This window comes from Hermetia illucens, chromosome 2 (genome assembly GCF_905115235.1).
Source record: "Hermetia illucens chromosome 2, iHerIll2.2.curated.20191125, whole genome shotgun sequence".
Taxonomy (NCBI): domain Eukaryota; kingdom Metazoa; phylum Arthropoda; class Insecta; order Diptera; family Stratiomyidae; genus Hermetia; species Hermetia illucens.
Genome location: NC_051850.1, coordinates 72,692,450 through 72,713,531, shown reverse-complemented (window position 1 = coordinate 72,713,531; position 21,082 = coordinate 72,692,450). Strand labels below are relative to the sequence as shown.

Genomic DNA, 21,082 nt, shown 5'->3' with positions numbered 1-21,082 from the left:
AAAGAAGGCGGTGCTTCTCACGGTATTTCTCCATGAGTAACCGCGCAGCGTGTATTACGTCAGTAGTTCCGCAATTTTTGACAAATCCGGCTTGATTCACGATTTCGCGAATACGGTCGTCAAGAATGCGTTCTAAAATCTTCACGGTATAGGGAAGTAATCGGATCGGACGGTAATTTGAATATTCTGCTGGGCTACCTTTCTTTTTCCATATTGCCAGTCAGATGGTGTTCTTATTCTTCCTGAATAACCCGATTAAAGAATTTACTAAGCAGAGTTCCATCTCATTCCGAATTTAAAGCAGCACTTCGCTTCATAAGCACGAACATCAGTTAGTATCTAAAATATAAATAAGTTATTTTCATCGGCAAGTACAACGGCTTATTAATGTCAATATAGCCAGATCGCTATAGTACAGTGGTGACTGGTAAGTAATGGCAAGCGAATTCAAGTCACAATTATTTTTCCGTCTCAATTTCTACATTTTTTACAGGGACTGGCTGAAAACTTTTTTTGACAAAGCTCTTCGATCGATTTGGATGAGCCGATTGGCTCCAAATATGCAAATGAAGTGAGTTAACGTTACAGAAAATTAGCGGACACAATTCTTCAGAGTGTCACCACAAATAGGTTTGCGGAGTCAACCCCAGCAGAACTTTCGAGGAGGAGCTTGACATCACGCGTGTTCAGGATTGCGCGGTTCCTGGCCTAGGCTGGTGTCGCGCGTGCTTTGACATTCAGTAAATAAAGAAAGTACAAGAACAGGTGTGCTGATCGCGAGAAACGCGTCGGACCGCCGTTAATGGCGACAGATGCATTCGTAAAACTCCTCTCCCCTTCATCTCGTGATAAGTGCAAGCCATGTAGCGATTATCTAGGTCTGAATAACAGAACAGAACCCGATCGATAATAATCATTAAGATTTTGTGTGAAACACATTTTAGCCGTGTGAAACAAAAGTTTCACAATCGATTCAATGTCTATCTGTTAGTCTTACTCGATTTATTCGGAAAAGACCTACTTTCACGAAATTTGGTGAGAATATGTGGTCTGTGAATACTTTTAGATACAGCAAGTAGCGTCATTTCCTGTTGAACAAAAGGAGGATATAGATTTTTTTACAGGATATGGTCATGTGGGGTATCGAATGAATTAATTCAATCGGTATTTGGGGGTGAGCAAACGGTCTGAAGCTGCCAGTGAATATATTGCAGCGGCTACCTCGAGAAAAGGGATCGAACCTTCAAGGGCGGGTGCGGAAGCTTGGAAGAAGGTAGAGCCGCGAAAAAGAAATGATCGGAGGAAGATAAGACCAGAGGTGATTATCATTTTCAAACGAGGAGAAGGGTCATACGTCGACATTCTCAGGAAAGTGAAGGCAGACCCCGAACTCACCAATTTGGAAGACAATATCAGCCGCATTAGACGGTCCTAGAAGCGAGATCTTATATTGGAGCTTAAGAAATCCAAGGACAAATTCTTGAGCCAAATCGGAAAGACTTTAGGACTGGAAGCCGACATAACAGCTAGCAGGCCGGTGATCACTATAATCTGCAAAGATATAGATGAAATCACGACGAAGGAGGAGGTTCGCGAAGCGTTGGAGAAGCAATTCGATCTTGCCGGACTAGAAGAGTCAGCGGTGAAAACGCACACATTGCGAAGGCATGCACTACTCCAAATGACAGATCAAAGCAATGCAGGAGATGCGGAATGGAAGGCCATATCAGCAAGGACTACAGAGCTAACCCAAATTGTCTACTGTGCAAAGGAAAGGAGGGTGTGGATCATCGGCACATTGCAGGCAGCAGCAGGTGCCCGGAATACAGGAGAGCCCTTAGCACAAATTGCAGATGAGGTTGACACAAGTCAACTTCAACCACTGCGAGGCGGCGCAGGATTTACTCTCGCAAACCATCCGAGAGAAAAACATCGATGTGGCCATAATAAGTGAACCATATCGAAACCACGATGGTAGCGTTTATGTCAAAGACCAAACGGGCCAAGTAGCGCGTTTTCGGGCAAGGAGGCCTTGCCAGAGGCTATGTGACCATACCGACATAAACCCTTGGGGTGAGGCTTACAGAGTGCTGATGAAAAGGCTGCGGAAATCATCCCAGATGACCTGTCCGCGCCATAATACCTCCTGTCACTGTTGCGGAGCTACGGGAAATATGTGGTAGGTTCGGTGAGAACAAGGCCCCAGGTTTGGATGGCATCCCCAACCGAGCTTTGAAACTGGCAGTAAAGACTAGGCCCGACCTCTTCGCCAACACCTTCGAGGCTTGCCTAAAAAACAGAAATATTCCGAAACCTGGCAAGCGACCTGGAAACCCAGCGTTATATTGTCCTTTCCGTCTGCTGGACACAATGGGAAAGATGATGGAGAGAGTCATCTACAACAGACTCCTGCCCATCGTGGAAGCCAGCAAGGGTTTTTCGGAACGCCAGTTTGGTTTCCGACGCGACGGTGGACACAATTAACATAGTGGTAAACCTGGCAAAAGCTGCACTCATTTCTGGCGGCTGCCATGCGCTGGATGTCAAAAACGCATTCAACTCGGCCAACTGCAATAGAATTAAAGGAGCGTTGGCTGACATAGGTGCCCCCGGATACTTAGCGAATTTGGTGAAAAACTACCTCTCAGAGAGGACTCTCTGGTACGGGACGGATGAGGGCCCCAAGGAGTACATTGTCACGGCCGGGGTACCACAGGGATCGGTACTTGGTCCCCTGCTGTGGAATATCATGTATAATGGGGTGCTTGCTCTTCCCATCCCAGAGACTACAATTGTCGGCTTTGCTAGCTGTGGTTGTTGCACAGCAAAACACCCAGAACATGTCGAAGTTTACGCAACGGAAACAGTGAAAGCGGTAAAGTCCTGGCTAGAAAAGCGGGGAACCGCAGGAAAAACAACACTCTGAAAGTGGAGGTCGGTGGACATACGGTCGTATCAAAGCCGGCTATTAAATACCTGGGGGTAATAATTGACACAAAATTGAGTTTTAGGGAACACCTAGAGTATGCATGCCAAAAGGCAGCCAGTGCCACCACGACACTTGCAAAAATGTTGCCAAATATTGGTGGACCGAAACATTACCGAAGGTTGGTGCTAGCCGGAGGGATGCGCTCCATCCTGCTCTACTCGTCGCCTGTGTGGGAAGAGGCACTTGCAAACTCTCAGAGACGGAAGCAGGTAAACTCGGTTTACCGGCGGATGGCTTTGAGGGTTTGCAGTGCTTTTAGAACCACATCAGACCAGGCAGTATTGGTGGTTGCAGGCATGATCCCTGTTGACATTCTCGCTAAAAAAATTAGTGTCCTGCACCATGCAAGAGGTGTGGAGGGGCGTGCACAGCGTAGAAATGCGGCAAGGTCAAATTGGCATGATCTCTGGCAACGCAGATGGGACGAGTCTACGAAAGGTCGATGGACGCATGGGCTCATTCCCAACATTAGGGTGTGGCTTGGGCGAAAACATGGGGAAACCAACCACCTCATTACCCAGTTTCTCACGGGACACGGTGGTTGCTACAGGCAGGCTTTGGGTTGGATGATTCTCCGAAATGTCCCAGATGCTATGATATATCGGAGGATCCAGAGCATGTGATGTTTCACTGCCCACGATTTGCGATGGAGAAAAGGAGCTTAAACCAGGTGCTGGGCCGCGTTCGGGCGGCCGAGCTGCGGTGGACGTGTCTTTCTAAGATCTTTGGGCCACGCAGTTTCTGAGAAGCGCTTCGACTCCTACGAAAATTTGCCGAAATGGCTCACTGAGCGGTTCAAATCCAAAGACAGTCAATTCTACTGGTGTGGTATTCACAAATTATCAGGTGGACAAAATGTGTAGAAAGCGATGGAAAATATTTCGAATAAAATACTACTACTTATAAGGTTCCCTTGGAATTATGTATTTTACTCACCAAAAAACCGGAAATAAATTAGGAGTACACCTGGTAGTCCCACAATTTTTCACCAACAGGATGACTTTCCCCATCCCCACAACAGGGTGCCTCTTGCCCTTCAAAATGTCGACCAATTACTTGTCTTCCTACCATCTACAAGGTCGTCACTTCAGTTCTGTGCGCGAACATCTCAAAACATCTTGATGTTCATAAATTGATAGATGAGGAGCAAAAAGGATGCGCAAAAGGCTCCCGAGGTTGTAAAGAACAGCTTATAATCGATACGGTAGCTGTAAAGCAGGCTGTCCACCAGAAACGAAATATCTCGACAGCCTACGTCGATTATAAATCAGCCTTTGACTCCATATCACATTCGTGATTACTACAAGTGCTACGCTTGTACAAAATCATAACGAAAATGGTTCTTCTCCTCAGAATAGTGATGAAGAATTGGAGCGCGAAGCTATCGGTATCCTCACAAACATCAGCAGAGATACCAATCAGACGTGGCATTTTCCAAGGCGACTCTCTAAGCCCACTGTGGTTTTGTTTGGCTTTGAATCCACTATCCCACCTTTTGGATGAAAGCAGATATGGGTTCCAAGTCAAGCATGCCATATTGTCGAAATGTACATTAAACCATTAATGTACATTGACAACATCAAATTGTATGCCAAAGTTGAGAACCAACTTCGCTCCTTGGTGGACATCACCATCCAGTTCAGCGGGGATATCGGCATGCAGTTGGGTTTGGAAAAATGTCGCATAAAAACAATTGTTCGGGGAAAATACACCGACAACGAAGGATACAGCCAAAATAACATCCGAATTGAGGGTGACGACGTCTACAAATACCTCGGCATATTGTAAGCAACAACACCTGCTGTGGCAATAATCAAATCTAAGTTGCTGGAGGAATTTGAGCGACGTCTGGATCTTGTCCCTAAAACCGAGCTGTACGGGAAAAATAAAATCATGGCAATCAACACCTTCGCCATTCGCGTCCTTTTATATATTTTTGGTGTGATACAGTGGAGTAATACCGATTTAGAATCTGTCAATAGACGGGTAAGGGTAGTTCTTACAAACAACAACATGCACAATAGAGCTGCCGAAAAATTGAGGATCACTATCCCACGTCATTAGGGAGGAAGGGGAGTACTTGATTTAAAAACGTTGCACTACAATCAAGTGCATTCTCTTCGAGAAACCTCTAGAAAAATATACCAGGCTACCTTCATGGCAGATAATAAATAAAATAAAATAAAATATTTCCTTTGAACTTGAGAAGCAGAGAATGGGATCCCATGTCGAATGTTACTTCAGTCCAACAGAGGATCGACATGTGAAAAGAGAAACCCATTCACGGAGGTCATATAAAAAATTGGTTGTTGTCAGGCATTGACATCGAAGCCTCTAACAAATGGTTGACTAATGGTGCATTGTTCTATGAGACCGAAGCATTCCTCCAATTCTTCATTACTGTTCTGAGGAGACGAACGACATTCGGGTTGATTTGATTGATAACCACGAATATGATATGAGGTCAAAGGTTGATTTATAATCGATGTAGGCTGTCGAGATATTTCGATTTTTGTGGACAGCCTGCTTTATAGCTACCGTGTCGATTATAAGCTGAATTTGAACTTGTGTATGAGACCGAAGCATTCCTAACTTCAAATCAGGATGCTTCGCTCCCAATAAATAATTATAAACGGTACGTTCTTCATGACTCCTCAATCACAAACTCCAGTTGTAGCTTATGCAACTGTGAAGAGGAGACCATTCAGCACATAGCATCTGCGTGCAGGATGTTGAGCAGTACCGAGTACATCAATCGTCATAACTCCGTCTGTAAGATTCTCCATCAAAACCTTGTATTGAAATATAACTTAGTGGCAACCTACCATCCTTATTATAAGTATACTCCGCAGAGAATCTTGGAAAATGATCGGGTCAAACTACTGTGGGATCACACTATTGCCACCGACCACAGGAAATAACAGGGCTCCGGGTCTGGATGGCGTGCCGAAGAAGACCCTTAAGCTTGCCGGACCGGACCGGCCCGAACCGGACATGTTCGCTGAGTTGTTCGAAGCGTGCATGTCCGAGGGGATATTTCCTGCATCATGGAAACGACAGAAGTTGGTGCTATTGTCTAAGGCTGGCAAACTTCCAGGTGAGCCAACCTCCTACAGATCTATTTCTGTTTTGGACACTGTGTGCAAAATGCTAGAGTGAGTAATCGGTCTTCTGCTCGAAAAGTGCAATCGGGTAGCAGGTCGTCAGGAACTTACGGACCGAAGTATTTATTGGTACCATCGCAAATTCGACGAAAAAGCCACCAAATGTACGATCCCGTGTAAATTCGCGCCTACCTCAAAAAACTAGGTCCGCGGGGGGGTCTTGGCGACGGCTACCAAGAACGCAACGCCACGTCGCCTAACAATTTATTACCCTGTCAGCGAGCGCAGTTATCTCGTAGATACTGGTGCGGAGGTTTCGGTTCTTCCCGTACCCCGGCACCATCGACTATTTCCTCAATCGTTAAAACTGGCGGCAGCAAAACCCTCCCGAACTAACACATACGACTATAGGCAAGTGGACGTGAGTCTTGGCGCGCAGCATCCTCATTTTAGGCGTAGGCTTCTTGTGTCACTATGGGTTGATGGTGGACTTGCAAAACAAGTCTCTTATAGATCCCACGACCAACCTTAATTCGTCGGGTCAAATGGCATCTCACCCCAAGTAACAATCTTTCCGTACTATTGGAGGACATTACGGACTTTCGTGTTCGGGCATTCCTTCAAAAGTTCAGCCAGATTACTACCGAATGTAGTCTCTCTAAACCAGTGAAGCACAATGTGCAACACCACATTAACACTACTGGTTCCCCTATCTTCTCGAAGGTGCATCCCCTACCACCCCAGCAGCTGGCTATTGCACGGAAAGAGTTTGAATAATTTATGCAACAGGGTATCTGCAGACCTTCGGACAGCTGTTGGTCTTCCCCACTTCATATGGTTCCTAAGCGAAATGGCGAATGGCCCCCATGTGGGGATTATAGAAGGCTAAACGCGCAGATTGTTCCAGACCGATATCCTATTCCACTCATCCACGACTTTCCACATCATCTCGCAAACTGCCGCATCTTTTCGACCTTGGATTTAACCAACGCCTATCACCAAATCCCTGTAGCTCCAGAAGACATTCCAAAGACGGCAATAAGCACACCCTTCGAGTTCACACGGATTACTTTCGGGTTGTGCAATACGCAAAGATTCATCTACTCGGTCCTGCGAAACCTCGACTTCTGTTTCGTATATTTGGATGATGTTTTGGTCGCTTCTTCGTCAGAGTCTGAGCATTTAACCCATCTCGAGTGCATTTTGCATCGTCTCCTTGTGGCCCGTTTAGTCCTAAACGTTGATAAATGCAGATTTCTCCAAACACATGTGAGATTCCTCGGCCACTTCATTTCCCCTGACGGAATACAGCTCGACCCAGACAAGGTGCAAGCGATCTGAAGCTTCCCGCGTCCGAACACCGTGAAGGATTTGCGGAGGTTCTTGGGCATGCTAAACTGCTATCGGCGTTTCCTGCCCAAGGCCGCCCAACACCAGTCCGTTTTGAATGCATACTTGTACGGTCCCAAAACAAAGGACACACGATAGATCGTGTGGTCTGAAGAGACTGTCCGCGCGTTTGATAAATCCCGACAGCAACTGACTGATGCTACACTCTTGGCATTTCCTCAAAAGGATACACTCCTAGCCGTTTTTGTTGATGCCTCTGACATCGCAGTAGGTGCTGCTCTTCACCAAAAGGTGAACCATGTCTGGCAGCCGTTGAGCTTCTTCTCCAGACAGTTAACCCCTGTTTAATGGATCTACGGCACCTACGATCGAGAACTACTCGCCGCGTACTTGAGCATTAAATACTGCCGCTTCTCCCTAGAAGGCAGGCCGTTCACAGTGTTCTCGGACCATAAGCCTCTCACATATGCTTTGAAACAAAAGCCAGACAAAGCGTCCCCCCGTCAGCTTCGAAACCTGAGCTTTATAAGCCAGATCACGTCTGACAAACAGCACGTGTCCGACAAGGACAACATAGTTGCTGACGCTTTGTCATGTGTCTTCGAGGTTAACATCCTCGCCTCGTTGATTACCGTCCTGCGAATCAAGTCACTGATAAAACAACGTGAGGCCTTGGCCCCGCGCACTAAATGGTGGCAAATTCGTGAAAAGAAAGAAGAAATTATTTCACTTACCCGATTACCAACCATTACGAATGTCAAACAATCATGGAACCAAATTAAAGACACGATCCACCAAGCAGCCATTGAAGCCCTCGAGGTTATCAAACCAGCGATTCATCAACTGAGATGGTTTTGGAATGACGATATTGAAATTAAGGTCCGTCCGTAAGTTTCTCGACGTTCGCCAATTGGCAAATTTATAAGAGTATCAACTGAGAAGAAAAGAAAGCGATCGCTGTGCCTCGAGCGGTTCGTTCAAAAATCTTTACGATAAACTGGACACTCGGAATGGCGAGAGAGATCAGTAACGACAACCGACATGAACGTACACAGGATATCGAACACTTCCGTTGCGTTAACGACAAGAATGGTACTTTGCTTACGGACCGTAGCGTCACGACGGATAGATGGCGAGAATATTTCGAGCAAATTTCAGCTGCAGAATTTGTTCACCATCTACTTTCACAACCATTGTCGAGATTTGAAACAATTCCACCTGTGAGTGCAACTGAAGTCGAAGAAACAATAAAACGAATGAAATCGGGGAAAGCAATAGGACCTGACGACAAGGCACCTGAGGTCTGGAAACCGAAGAGCTAGGATCAAAACATTGTGGCTCAGTGAATTCTTTAATCGGGTTATTTAGGAAGGTGCAAAAACCATCTGACTGATAAGAAAGTATAATAATTCCAATATGGAACAAGTCGGAGTACCGGATATTTTTACTTCGGGAATAAAGGTTTTGTGTTCATCTTATGTGAGAAACTTTCTACGCACATTTTTCCATTCCTATATGGCTAAAAACCTAAAATATTCCTTCATACATTTTACAAACTACGTACATATTATGCTGCCCTAAACAAACAAATATTGCCATACCATGAAGATTTTAGAACCAACCGTATTCGCGAAATCATTCAAATAACCGTGACTCAAGCCGGATTTGTCAAGAACTGCGGAAAACACGCTGTGCGGTTGCTCATAGAGAAACACCGTGGGAAGCATTGTCCCCTTTACATTGTATTTCTGGATCAAAAGAAAGCGTTTGTGTCATACGAACTCTTCTGGTATGCTCTACGATAACACTTATTACTAGAAGAACTCGTGCGCTGGGTCCAATTGCTCTACCACGATCCGAAAAATAAAGTTCGAAATGTGGCGGGTGTATCAATACCACTTCGTGTCTCTGTTAGTGTTCATCAAAGAAGCGCCCTCTCACCAATCCTCTTTGTTCTTGTTATGGACACTGTCCAACGTCCAGCGCCCTGCTGGTTTATGCAAATGTTTTGCTAGCCAGCTATCAAGGAATATTTAGAATTGAAGGTATGTACGAATAGGAAAACGTACATAGGAAATTTTTCAGATACGATGAACGCAAAACCCTTATACTCGAAGGGTCCAGCTTCTGATATCCACGCTTATTATAAATTAGATACGAAGGCAACATATACAAAAGTTCTAATTTACATTTGATCTTTGAAAGCTTTGAGAGCTGATTGAGCCTTTGAAACTGGCAATCTAGATACCAATAAAATAATAACCAACGGATGATATCAAACTACATAATTAATAAATGAACAAATTAGTTCACAATAAACGAACTGAAACTGCTGAATATAGGTTTTAACTATGCTTTCACGCTAAGCCTGTCCTGGCTTGTCCAACAATTATGGATATAGAAGCAGTTTGAACAAGAACGGAGTACAATATACTCCTCCAACTAGAAGAAAATCATAAAAACTAGTAAAACGAACTATAAACCCCCATCCCGAGAACTAAATGCTATGAAATAACTTAACAGGAGAAATGTCTACTACCTTAAAACTGACAAAGTCAATGCACTGGTAATCATGGGTAAAAAAAATACGATAAACAAATATACGAAAAGTTAAGACGAAGAAACTTCTTTGTTATATACCGTTGTCATGACCGGTGAAATTGTTATTGCATATTTTTTAAATACACTATCTGAAGAATATTCTCACCAAATTTCATAGCAATCCGAGAATTAGGTCCGAATATAATAGTTGCCGCGACAATCCAATAGGACCACGGTCTGTAGGAGGCAATGTGGTCACATTCGCAGCTGAGTCAACTGGTATCCGACGTCAAGTCACGGTATAAATTATAGCTATTTACAACGCATTACCTCACTACTCCAATGTACTTGTGCATAAACTTTCGAACCTTCATCGATGACATTTTGCTCTTTTTGTTTAAGGGGGTCATTCCGTGAGAAGGCCGCTTTTAAGGTTTTGTGTAAACACAAAACCTTATTAAAATCAGTTTACCGTCTGTCTGTCTGTCTGTCCGTCACACGCATTTTTCTCGGAAACGGTTACAGCGATTGACACCAAATTTGGTAGAAAGGTGGGAACTGTGAACGCTCACGCATACAGTGAGTTACATCCTTTTACGTTGAATTTAAGGGGGGGTCCCCATACATGCAAAAGGGGTGTGTAAATTTTTTTTTCATCAAATATACTCATGTGGGGTATCAAATTAAAGGTCTCGGTTAGTGTTAGGGCCCCGCGATCATCTTAGAGAAAACAAGTCGGAATACCGGAAGCTCGCACTTCGGGTATAAAGGTTTTGTGTTCATCTTATGTAAGAAATTTGAACGCACATTTCTCTATCCGTATATAGCTACAAATCCAACATAATCCTTTATATTTTTCCAAACTACGAGACATACGTACACATTACGCTCACCCTAAATAAACAAACTGCCTATTTCCGAATACTGTACACATATATGCACGTATATGAATTGATCGTACCCATATTTCCGATTTACTTCTTATATCTAGCTGAATTAGGCACTACCCGCAAAGTCCATTAGCACGCATATACTATATACCTACATACACACATGTCTCGTTGGAATAATTGATATTCACATACACCCCGACTTGTTTATTACAAGTCGGGAAACCGGAAGCTTGACGCTTCAGGTATAAAAGGTTTTGTGTTTCCCTATGTGAGGAGCATAACGAAGATCTCCATTGGCTTATAGCATTGACCCGATATATTGAAATCGTTCAGTTCTGGGCAGGTTACTGCCATTGCCAGAACTGAGCGATTTAAATATCTCGACGGGCAGGTTGCCGACATTGCCAAAACTCAGCGATTTAAATATCTCGAGGGGCAGGTTACTGCCATTGACAGAACTCAACGAATTAAATCTCTCGAGTCAATGCTATCTGCCAATGGAGAACTGCGTAATGAAATTATTTCACACATTAACGCAACCTGGATGAAGTGGCATTCCCCAACTGGTGTTCTTTGTGATCGACGTATCAGCGCACGTCCCAAATCTAAAATTTACTGCAATGTCGTCCGTCTGCCGCTCTCTATAGTTCTGAGTATTGGCCGACTATAAAGGTCAATGAACGGCGTTTTGCGGTAATGGGGACGAAGAAGTTGCATTGCACTGGTGGCGTGACACGTTTTGATTAGGTCTGAAATGAGAATATCCGCGATCGAACGGATTTGCACCGATCGTGGAAAAACTGCAAGAGTGGCGTTTTCGATGATGTGGTCACGTAATTCACACTAACGAGAATTCAACGACCAGTATTGGTCACAACATCAAAAACAATGGTAAGCAACCAAAAATCCGGCCAAAACAATGGTGGTTTAATATGCTGGATGGGGATTTAAAGGTCTCAAGATTACATCCTGATCAAGCATTTGATAAAATAAAATGACGAAACCGATCACCACAGGCCGACCCCGCTTGTGAACTGATGGCTGAACAAAAAGAAAAAGATGTGAGGAGCGACGAGTGCACGACAGCTCCGTGTAATATAGCTAAAAATTCCATTGCCCTCTATTTTCTAGAAAGTGATTTAAATAAATCATTTGATGGAAAGCCCTGTGTTGATAATGGTCAACCTCATACGCCCCTGTTTATTATTATTACGAGTTTAATATTATTAGCAAATGCCAACAATTTAACCAACATCAAATATAAAAAAGGGCTAGGGGGAACTAGATTCTTCTTGAAAGGAATTTTAATATTTCACTCGAATGTCAATTATTCTCGTTAATTATGACGTCAGCATCTTATTTGTATGACTTAGAATGCTGTTAATTAGCACGAAATTGATAAGTTTGAACTGCTACAACTTTCCCATTAATAGTTGGATTTTCATGAAAATTGGCATGTGTATGCATGTAGCTGTCCTCTATGTCGGTGCAAATTTAGTACACTTAGGATGAACTTAAGGGGAGTTTTTTAGTCTATTTCTAAAAGTTGATAATATACTATTAGTAAATTTTTTGAGCAGATACAGGAATGGGACATCTCTCGAAGATTAGATTTCACATAAGTGTTTTATACAAAACCTTAAAAAGGGCTGCGGATAAATAGATTCTTCATAAATGTGACTTTAATATTCCACGCGAATGTCAATTATTCCGGGTAATTATGACGTCAGCATCCGATTTGCATGGCTTTGGAAGCAGTAAATTCGCGCGAAATTGCTAAGTTTGAACTGCTATAACTTTGGCGTTAATTGCCTGATTTCTATGAAATTTAGCGCATATACACGAGATATTGTCCTCTATGCTGGTACAGAATCCGGAAGTCCTAGGATGAATTTAAGGGGGGTTTTTCAGTAAATTTCTAAAAAGTAGTAATATACTATTAGTAAGTTTATTTGAGCAGATATCGGAATGGGACATACTTTGAGGCCTAGATTTCATCTAGGCGCACCACCCTGATTTTTTTCGGATTTTTGGGTTGGGTAGTTTCCGAAAATGAGTCCTGTCTCACTTCAAATGCGTACATTTTGGCTCCTTACTCACGCACTTTGCAATTTATGCTAGAACTAATGTCAGTTTCGGAAAATACAAATCGAGACCTTTCATTTGATACCCTACACACCTATATCCGGTGAAAAAAATTTTTGAATCCCCTTTTTGCATGTATGGGGAGCCCCCCTTTAAACTCCACCTAAATTTATGCCACTCGCTGTATGCGTGGGATTTCATAGTTCCCATCTGTCCACCAAATTTCGTTCGGATCGGTTCAGCCGTTTTGGAGAAAAATGCGTGTGACAGACAGACAGACAGACATTAAATCGATTTTAATAAGGTTTTGTTTTACACAAAACCTTAAAAACTAAAACCACCCAATTCATGCGAACTTACTTCGTTGTGGTATTGACGAATTGATATGTGATGATGACGTCATGCAGGTTGTAGAGTGCACGAAATTCACAAAAAATTGTAAAGTTTTACCCCCTATAACTTTGTTAATAATAGCTGGATTTTCTTCAAACTTGACCGAATTGTGCAGCTCTTCATTACACCTATGCTAATTTTTGTACTTCTGGGATGAACATAAGGGGGGTGCCGGGTAAATTTCTAAAATGTAGAAATATACTATTATTAACTTTATTTGTGTAGATATCGGAACCCGATATATTTTGAGGCCTAGATTTAGTAGAGATGCATTACTGTGATTTTTTCATATTTTCCGGTTGGATAGTTTCTGAGAACGAGACCTGTTACACTTTTTGATGGTCATATTTTGAGCCCTCACTCCCCTATGTTTCACCCAATTTCAAATATTGAATCAGTTTCAGAAAGTACTAATTGAGACCTTTAATTTGATACCCCACATGACTACATTCTGTAAAAAAAAATTTTGCAGCCTCCTTTCACATGTATGGGGAGCCCCCCTTAAACTTAACACAAAATGGCGCCAGTTGCTGCATGTAAAGGGAACAGCAGATCACATACTCTTACCAATTTTCGTGACAATCGGTCCAGCCGTTTCCGAATAAATCGGCTGCGACAGACAGACAGACAGACAGACAGACGGACAGACAGACATCGAATCGATTCTAATAAGGTTTTGTTTCACACAAAACCTTAATAAACGCACAGACTTAACTACATCCGCAAACTAGGATTATTAAAAAGCTACATTTTTGGTGCCTTGTTAAACTTTTCTTTTGTGAACATTGGTATTTTTTTCACGGCTTCTTCAATGAATAAAAAAAACTACTGAATGAATCGAAATTATCCTAGTTTGCGCACCGTAGAAATATGTTCTGAATAAGTTTTTCAACATGCAGTTCCGAGAAAAACGAATTTTAACTGACCATTAATCTGCTGTACCTAATCCATAAAAATTAGGTTTCTTGAAGAAACACATGTACAAGCCTTGTCTTCAATTCTAGTCATTTTAGCGAAGTCATTCGAACGTCATTTAGACCGACAAATAAATAAATCTGGCATGTGACTTATCACGTGTTTAAGACTATAATTTCCAAACGACTCCGAATATCAAAAAATCACTTTACCCATATATTCTACACTATATCTAGATACAACTGATACCAAAAAAAATCCGCAAATCCGACACAGGGGATGGCCCCCTTAATTCAAAACCCGAAAAGGATATAAACTATACTGCCCGAATGGGCCAGGTTTGCACCTAGACTGGTTCTAGCTAATACAACTAGTTTTTGAGGAGTCCTCAGTGCGCCATCTACTGAATGACGAAGTAGTTGCTTCTCAAATCAGTGCGGCCAGCCATTAGCAGATGGCGGGTTCGGAACCATTGGAATGCAATGACTTCATGTGAAATACAAAACTTTGACCTTCTATAACATTGCTAGTTATAGCTGGATGGCCTTAAAACTCCACAAATTTCAAATTTCATACTTCTAGCGTGAACTTGCGGGTAAATTTCTAAAATATATTATAGTAATATGCAATATTAACTTTTTTTGAGCAGATATCGAAATGGGGTGTATTTTGATGCATTACAGTGATTTTTTCGGATTTTTCGGATGGATGAGTTCTGAGAACGAGACCTGTCTCACTTTCAGAGATCATATTTTGTAAAAAAAATTTGCTTCCCCTTTGGAGTGGCGTCATTAGAAGCAAGGGAAGCATAATACTGCTCAAAATATTGAACAGCAGTTTGACAGAGCAAAAGCAGAACAGCAACAGAAAGTGTCCGATTCACGATACATGTTCCTTGGCTTTTTAAAATCTGCCTGTATGACGGTCCATTGAAAAAACGAATTTATAAACTGTATGGAACCAATAGGATAAAGTACATTCTTGTATAGGTGTTTTCATCAGCAGCAGCAGAATTGGTTGCTGATGAGCCGTGCGGTGTATTGTTCCGACCGAATGCCTAAATTTCCAATTTGATTCCGATTGAAATAAACAATGAATCTTCTTTTTCTTCAGCCTTTGTCCGATTCACAAGCGGAGTCCGCTCGTCGTGATCGATTTCGCCATTTGGCTCTATCGAACGCCTGATCTGGGTGCAATTTCGAGGCTTTTAAATACCCATCCAGCGTATCAAGCCACCGTTGTTTAGGTCTGCTTTTTGGTCGTTTACCATCGACTTCGATGGTCAGACCAATCTTGGCAAATGAATTCTCGTTAGCACGAATTGCGTGACCATACCATCGAAGATGCCTCTGTCGCAACCTTTCCACGATCGGTGCGATCCCATAACGATCGCGGATATCCTCATTTCGGATGTGATCAAAACGTGTGACGCCACTAGTCCAACGTAACATCTTCGTTTCCATTACCGCAAGACACCGTTCATTGTCTTTTATAGTTGGCCAACACTCAGAACCATAGAGAGCGACGGGACGGACAACATTGCGGTAAATTTTCGATTTGAGACGTTCATTGATACGTCGATCACAAAGAACAACAGTTGTGAGATGCCACTTCATCCAGGTTGCGTTCATGCGTGAAGCAATTTCATAACGCAGCTCTCCATTGGCTGATAGCGTTGACCCGAGGTATTTAAATCGCTCAGTTCTGGGCAGATCGCTGCCGCTGACAGTGATTGTGCCTGTTTCATGGGGATCGGTCGTCAAAAACTCAGTTTTGTTTAAATTCAACCTGAGACCGTGTTGCATAAGGCGATCATTCCATTTTTGAAGAAGTTACTCGAGATCATTTTTGCTATCAGATGCTAGGAAAACATCATCTGCATAAAGCAGTGTGTAGGGCGCTGGACATTGGATATCCCGTGTGACGGTGTCCATAACAAGAACAAAGAGGAGTGGTGAGAGGGCGCTTCCTTGATGAACACTAACAGAGACACGAAGCGGTTTTGATACACCCGCCTTACTTCGAACTTTACTTTTTGGATCGTGGTAGAGCAATTGAACCCAACGCACGAGTTCTTCTGCCACTAAGTGTTGTCGTAAAGCATACCAGATGAGTTCGTGTGGTACACGGTCAAACGCTTTCTCTACATCCAGAAAGGCAATGTAAAGAGGGCGATGCTTCTCACGGTGTTTCTCCATGAGTAACCGCACAGCGTGTATTGCGTCAGTAGTTCCGCAGTTTTTGACAAATCCGGCTTGATTCACGGTTATTTCAACGATTTCGCGAATACGGTTGTCAAGAATGCGTTCTAAAATCTTCACGGTATCGGGAAGTAATCGGATCGGACGGTAATTTGAATATTCTGCTGGGCTATCTTTCTTTTTCCATATTGGAACAGTGGTACTTTCTTGCCAGTCAGATAATCCGATTAAAGAATTCACTGAGCCAGTGTTGGATCCCAGCTCTTCGCTTTCCAGAGCTCAGATGCGATGTCGTCAGGTCCTCTGGCTTTCCGCGATTTCATTCGTTTTATTGCCTCCTCGGCTTGGGTTTCGCTGACAAGTGGAACTGATCCAAATGTCGGCAATGATTGTGGAAGTGCAGGATGAGCAAATAAACAAGGAATGAATGCTGAAATTTCTAATTTGATTTGCGGTTGTATGTGATTTGTAGTGTATTGAAGAGTAATATTGAATAGTAGAGTATTATACACGTTGTACATTTGCAAGCGCATGTGATTTAAAATTAAAAGTAGTATTGAGTACTTTTCGAATTGACAATGCAATCTTTATCGAATCAATGGAAGGTGAAAATATTCATTTTTACTAGATTGTAGATTTCTTATCGAAGTCTTTTGGATCGCGTTCGTTTGTTAATAAGGAAGAAATTGGGGATAAATATCGATATTAAATATTATTAAATGCCGGTATTAGAAATTAAAGCAGGAAGAAGTTTTGCAATCAAGATATTTCTAGTAAATTATATAATGTTGTGGTTTGATTCACATTTCAGATCGGCTTTAGCTTTTTCTAAATTGGATGACGGTCTGAGAATCGAAGATTTGATTGATACTGATCATTGATACTGCAGATCATTAATTTTAAAGCATTGTTATATAGTATGTACGTATAAATTTCATGTATGTTTTTGCATGCTACTTTGTTGTCTTTTAAATAACTTTAATGCAAAGCGTTACCATACTGAAAAAATTTTGTATATTTATTTACAAATTTATTTATTTTTCGCTTTTAAATATATGTAAATATTTGGTGGTTGATATGGTAAATAGGTTTTGCCGACGCCAGGGCCGAGTTAAGCAACATTTAAGGGAGGTAGAATCAGCCAAACGTCATAATAGCCAACCTATCAAATCATCCGTAGTGAAGCATATAATAGAAGGAAACAATAGACCAGGGAAAAGTATTGAAACTGGTTAAGCATGCAAAGCCTGATACTTACGAAAGTTTTTTTATAGGCAAACTGTAAAAACAATTTTCCCTGTCAAAAATTGTTTTTCGATGTCATGTCCACCGCGATTCGCATTGGCGTGCGTTCGACACGCAAGTTGCTCGCTCCGGCACAACACTCTATCCCAGCTAAAATCAAAGGGGATTTCTGCGAGGAACCCGATGCGCGGCTCCCTCAACTCGGTTGCCGCAAGTCAAAACGGACCCGTCACGCGCTCCTCGCTCCTTTAGTCGAGCCAAAGAGACGCGTATGACTGTGCCCCCGACTTAACGCTAACGCGTCGGCTACGTTGGAGAACTTTGAAGGGGTTGCAACGGCTTTGGAGCAGACTCCGTAGGACATGCGTACAGGATTCGAGATCCCTGGGCACTTCAGCCACGGGTTTCGCGTGGTTGGTGGCGGCTTCAGCTTTGGCATTGCGTCCTTGAGCAGACGCAACAGGCCCGTAGCGTCGAGTCCCGAGCTGATGTCGAGAACAGGGTTGATGTGGAGTATCATGTTCTCCCCGTACACCAGCTCCGCGGGACTTCCAGTAAATTCTTTTCGACTGGCTACCCGGAGGCAGAACCTGCGGCCAAAAAAGGTCGCCTTGGTCCATTATAGCGGCATTTAGCTCCTGTGCCACCCTTTGAGCGTCCCATTGGACTGCGGGCGGTACGCGGTTGTCCCGTGACCTTTAAAGCCAAAGAGTTTGCCCAGCCCTGAGAAAAGAGAGTACTCAAAATCTATTCCCTGGTCGGTGATTATAAATGCCGGCACACCAAAGCAAGGAATCTATTCTCGACAGAGGGCCTCTGCACAAGATTGTGCAGTAATGTCTTTCAGAGGTATCGCCTCAGTCCACCGCGTCAACCTATCCTTGATTGTGACGCAATACCTCCCAAAGGGCTAATGATGTCGAGGTGGATTGTGTGGAAATGCTCGGTGGACCGAAGGAATGAATATCCTTGTTCATTGACGGCCAGAAGTACTTTGCGGTGACTAACCGATTCGATGTCCGAATGCCTGGGTGAGCCACATCGTAAACGGCGTGAAATACTTCCTTTCGAAAATCGGTCAGAATATATGACCTTGGTCCCTTGTCGGAGGTCACGCAGTATATACTAGGTGTTGAAGCGAAGATAGGAAGCTCAAGTTCTGAAGAACTGCGTCGTCCTGCGCCTCGACGATTGGCGAAAAATCGACGGTGGCGCGGATCTTGTTCTCAACACGTGTTATCTTCTCCAGACACGTGTTGAATGTCGGAAATGAACTGGCTTGTAAAGCACAAGCGCCAAAGTTGGCGGGGGGACCCTTTTTCGGGCATTTGTTTTAAGGTGAAAGTGAGTAGCTTATGGTCCGTGAACAATGTGAACGGTATTGAGAATACCGGAAGTATTTAATTGTGAGGTATGCAGCGAGTAACTAACAATCATAGGTGCTGTAGTTCCGTTGATTCGGATTGAGGTATTTGGAGAATAAGCTGCTAGATTTGATTCCCTTTTTTGGTGAAGACCAGCACCTGCGGCAATATCTGAGCCATCAACGAATACGGCTAGAGGTGTATCTTGCTGAGGGAATGATAGAAGTTTAGGATCCAACAGCTGTTGCTTGGTGGTCTCAAACGCCTGGACAGGCTCCAGGAACCATACAATCACACAGTAGCGGCTAACGTATCCAGAGACCCTGAATACGCACATGAATGGCCTGTGTGCCCTTCGGAAGCCTCGGCAGTCACAGACTGCAGCAGCTCTGTACCGACTTTGTCAACACCCAACTGCTTCATTTTTCGGAAATTTCCAACATTCATTCTACAACGTGTATGACGTCATCATCACATATCAATTCGTCAATACCACAACGAAGTGAGTTCATATGAATGCGATCGCAAAGAAATATTTTGTTTTAGTTTTTTAGTCATTTTTTTATCATTATATTGATAAAGTTACTGCTGGAACTATAGTTGATGGTGAAACGGACGCTCCTCGGATTACACTGAACGCCCCTTTTGCTGTGCTCACTTTGATCGCCTTTTGTATTTTCACGGAATTTATTTTTAATTTTTACGGGGTCACCAACTGTGATCAGACACTTTAACTCTATTTTTCTTCAGATACAATTGACATTTAGTACTTAATTTATGATATTTAAATTTAGCAATTAGTTGAGAGGAGTCCTTCTTCTCGCTTCTCCGCTCGAACTGAACTTGACACCGAAAACAATTTTCACTGTCAAAAATTGTTTTCCGAAGTCATGGCCACCACGATTCTCACTTGCGTGCGTCCGACACTCAACTTGCTCGCTCCGCCACAGACGCCTCAACCAATTCATCCGCCATTTCTTTTAACAGATTTTGTTTCTTGTGTCTATTTTTACAGTTGTTAGCTGTTAAATCCCACATTTCCGATTTACCGTGATACATATACTTCTTCGTTCTTGGCTTTAAACTACTTTTTTTCTGACCCATATTTACACTCATTTCGCTGCCTTGACAAGTAGAAAAACATCCAACTTTCGGGATAAGTGTCAGACGGCTTTGAGTTTTCCAACTAACCGGTATTACATTTACTTGTTCCGAAGTGCCAACACAAATAGCTGGCAATTGTGACAAATATATCTGACACAAATTCTTCACCGTTTATATTAATCAGAGTTTCTGTCTGATATAAATGTCATATGTAAATGCACCTTTGTAGAGGCCACACCAATTTTTTTTCAGATTTTTCGGTTGGCAGTTTCTGAAAATGGGCCGTCGAGTAAAATGTGCCCCTTTTGACAATCTACAAATGAATTATACGCTAGCTGCAATCTCACAACTTAATCATATTTGAGTATAAGAACTATACACACTGCTCTCACACAACGCAAAGAGTTGAGGGAAAAAGGAAATAATTATATGTTTACACAGAAAAGCGAAACTGAAATAAAAGTAAAATAATCTTACTCAAACGGCCGAAGCTGTGTGATAGTCTTTTTTTTAGTTTTTGAAGGGCACCTCCTTTTTTCTCCCGCATTGTTACACCTGAAATGTAAAAAAAAATCATTTTATATTTTGAAATATCAAACAACTGCATGATTTCTAAATATAGTTGATCAACATTTTCCACTTACACGATTTGCTAGACTAAAAATATTATACAAAGAAAGCAAATCTTGATTATAGCCTTTCTGCTTCCAATTGAATTATTTGGCCGGAAAGATTTCCCATTTTTTTTTTTTAAATCAATTCCATTTCGGCGTGCCTACTATTAAAATAAGCTAATCAAAATGCATTAAACAGCTCGCCAAACAGAAAGCAGACTGGCCGTCGCGAACTCTTTATTATGAAATATTGCATCATCCTAGTCAAACAGCAAGCGGTTTAC

General features: G+C 42.6%; 1 protein-coding gene across 4 annotated transcripts in view; it reads right to left on the bottom strand.

The window, feature by feature from the left end:
* LOC119647708 (cyclin-dependent kinase 14) overlaps positions 1 to 21,082 on the bottom strand; it is a 224,931-nt gene that overhangs the window by 184,210 nt on the left and 19,639 nt on the right. For 3 of the 4 annotated variants that reach the window (XM_038048795.1, XM_038048798.1, XM_038048797.1), the window contains exon 2: positions 20,662 to 20,739. In XM_038048795.1, coding sequence (XP_037904723.1) covers positions 20,662 to 20,739 — 78 coding nt within the window. Of the gene's footprint in view, positions 1 to 20,661; positions 20,740 to 20,828; positions 20,850 to 21,082 lie in introns of those variants that run through there. The other variant, XM_038048799.1, reaches the window with a different exon arrangement.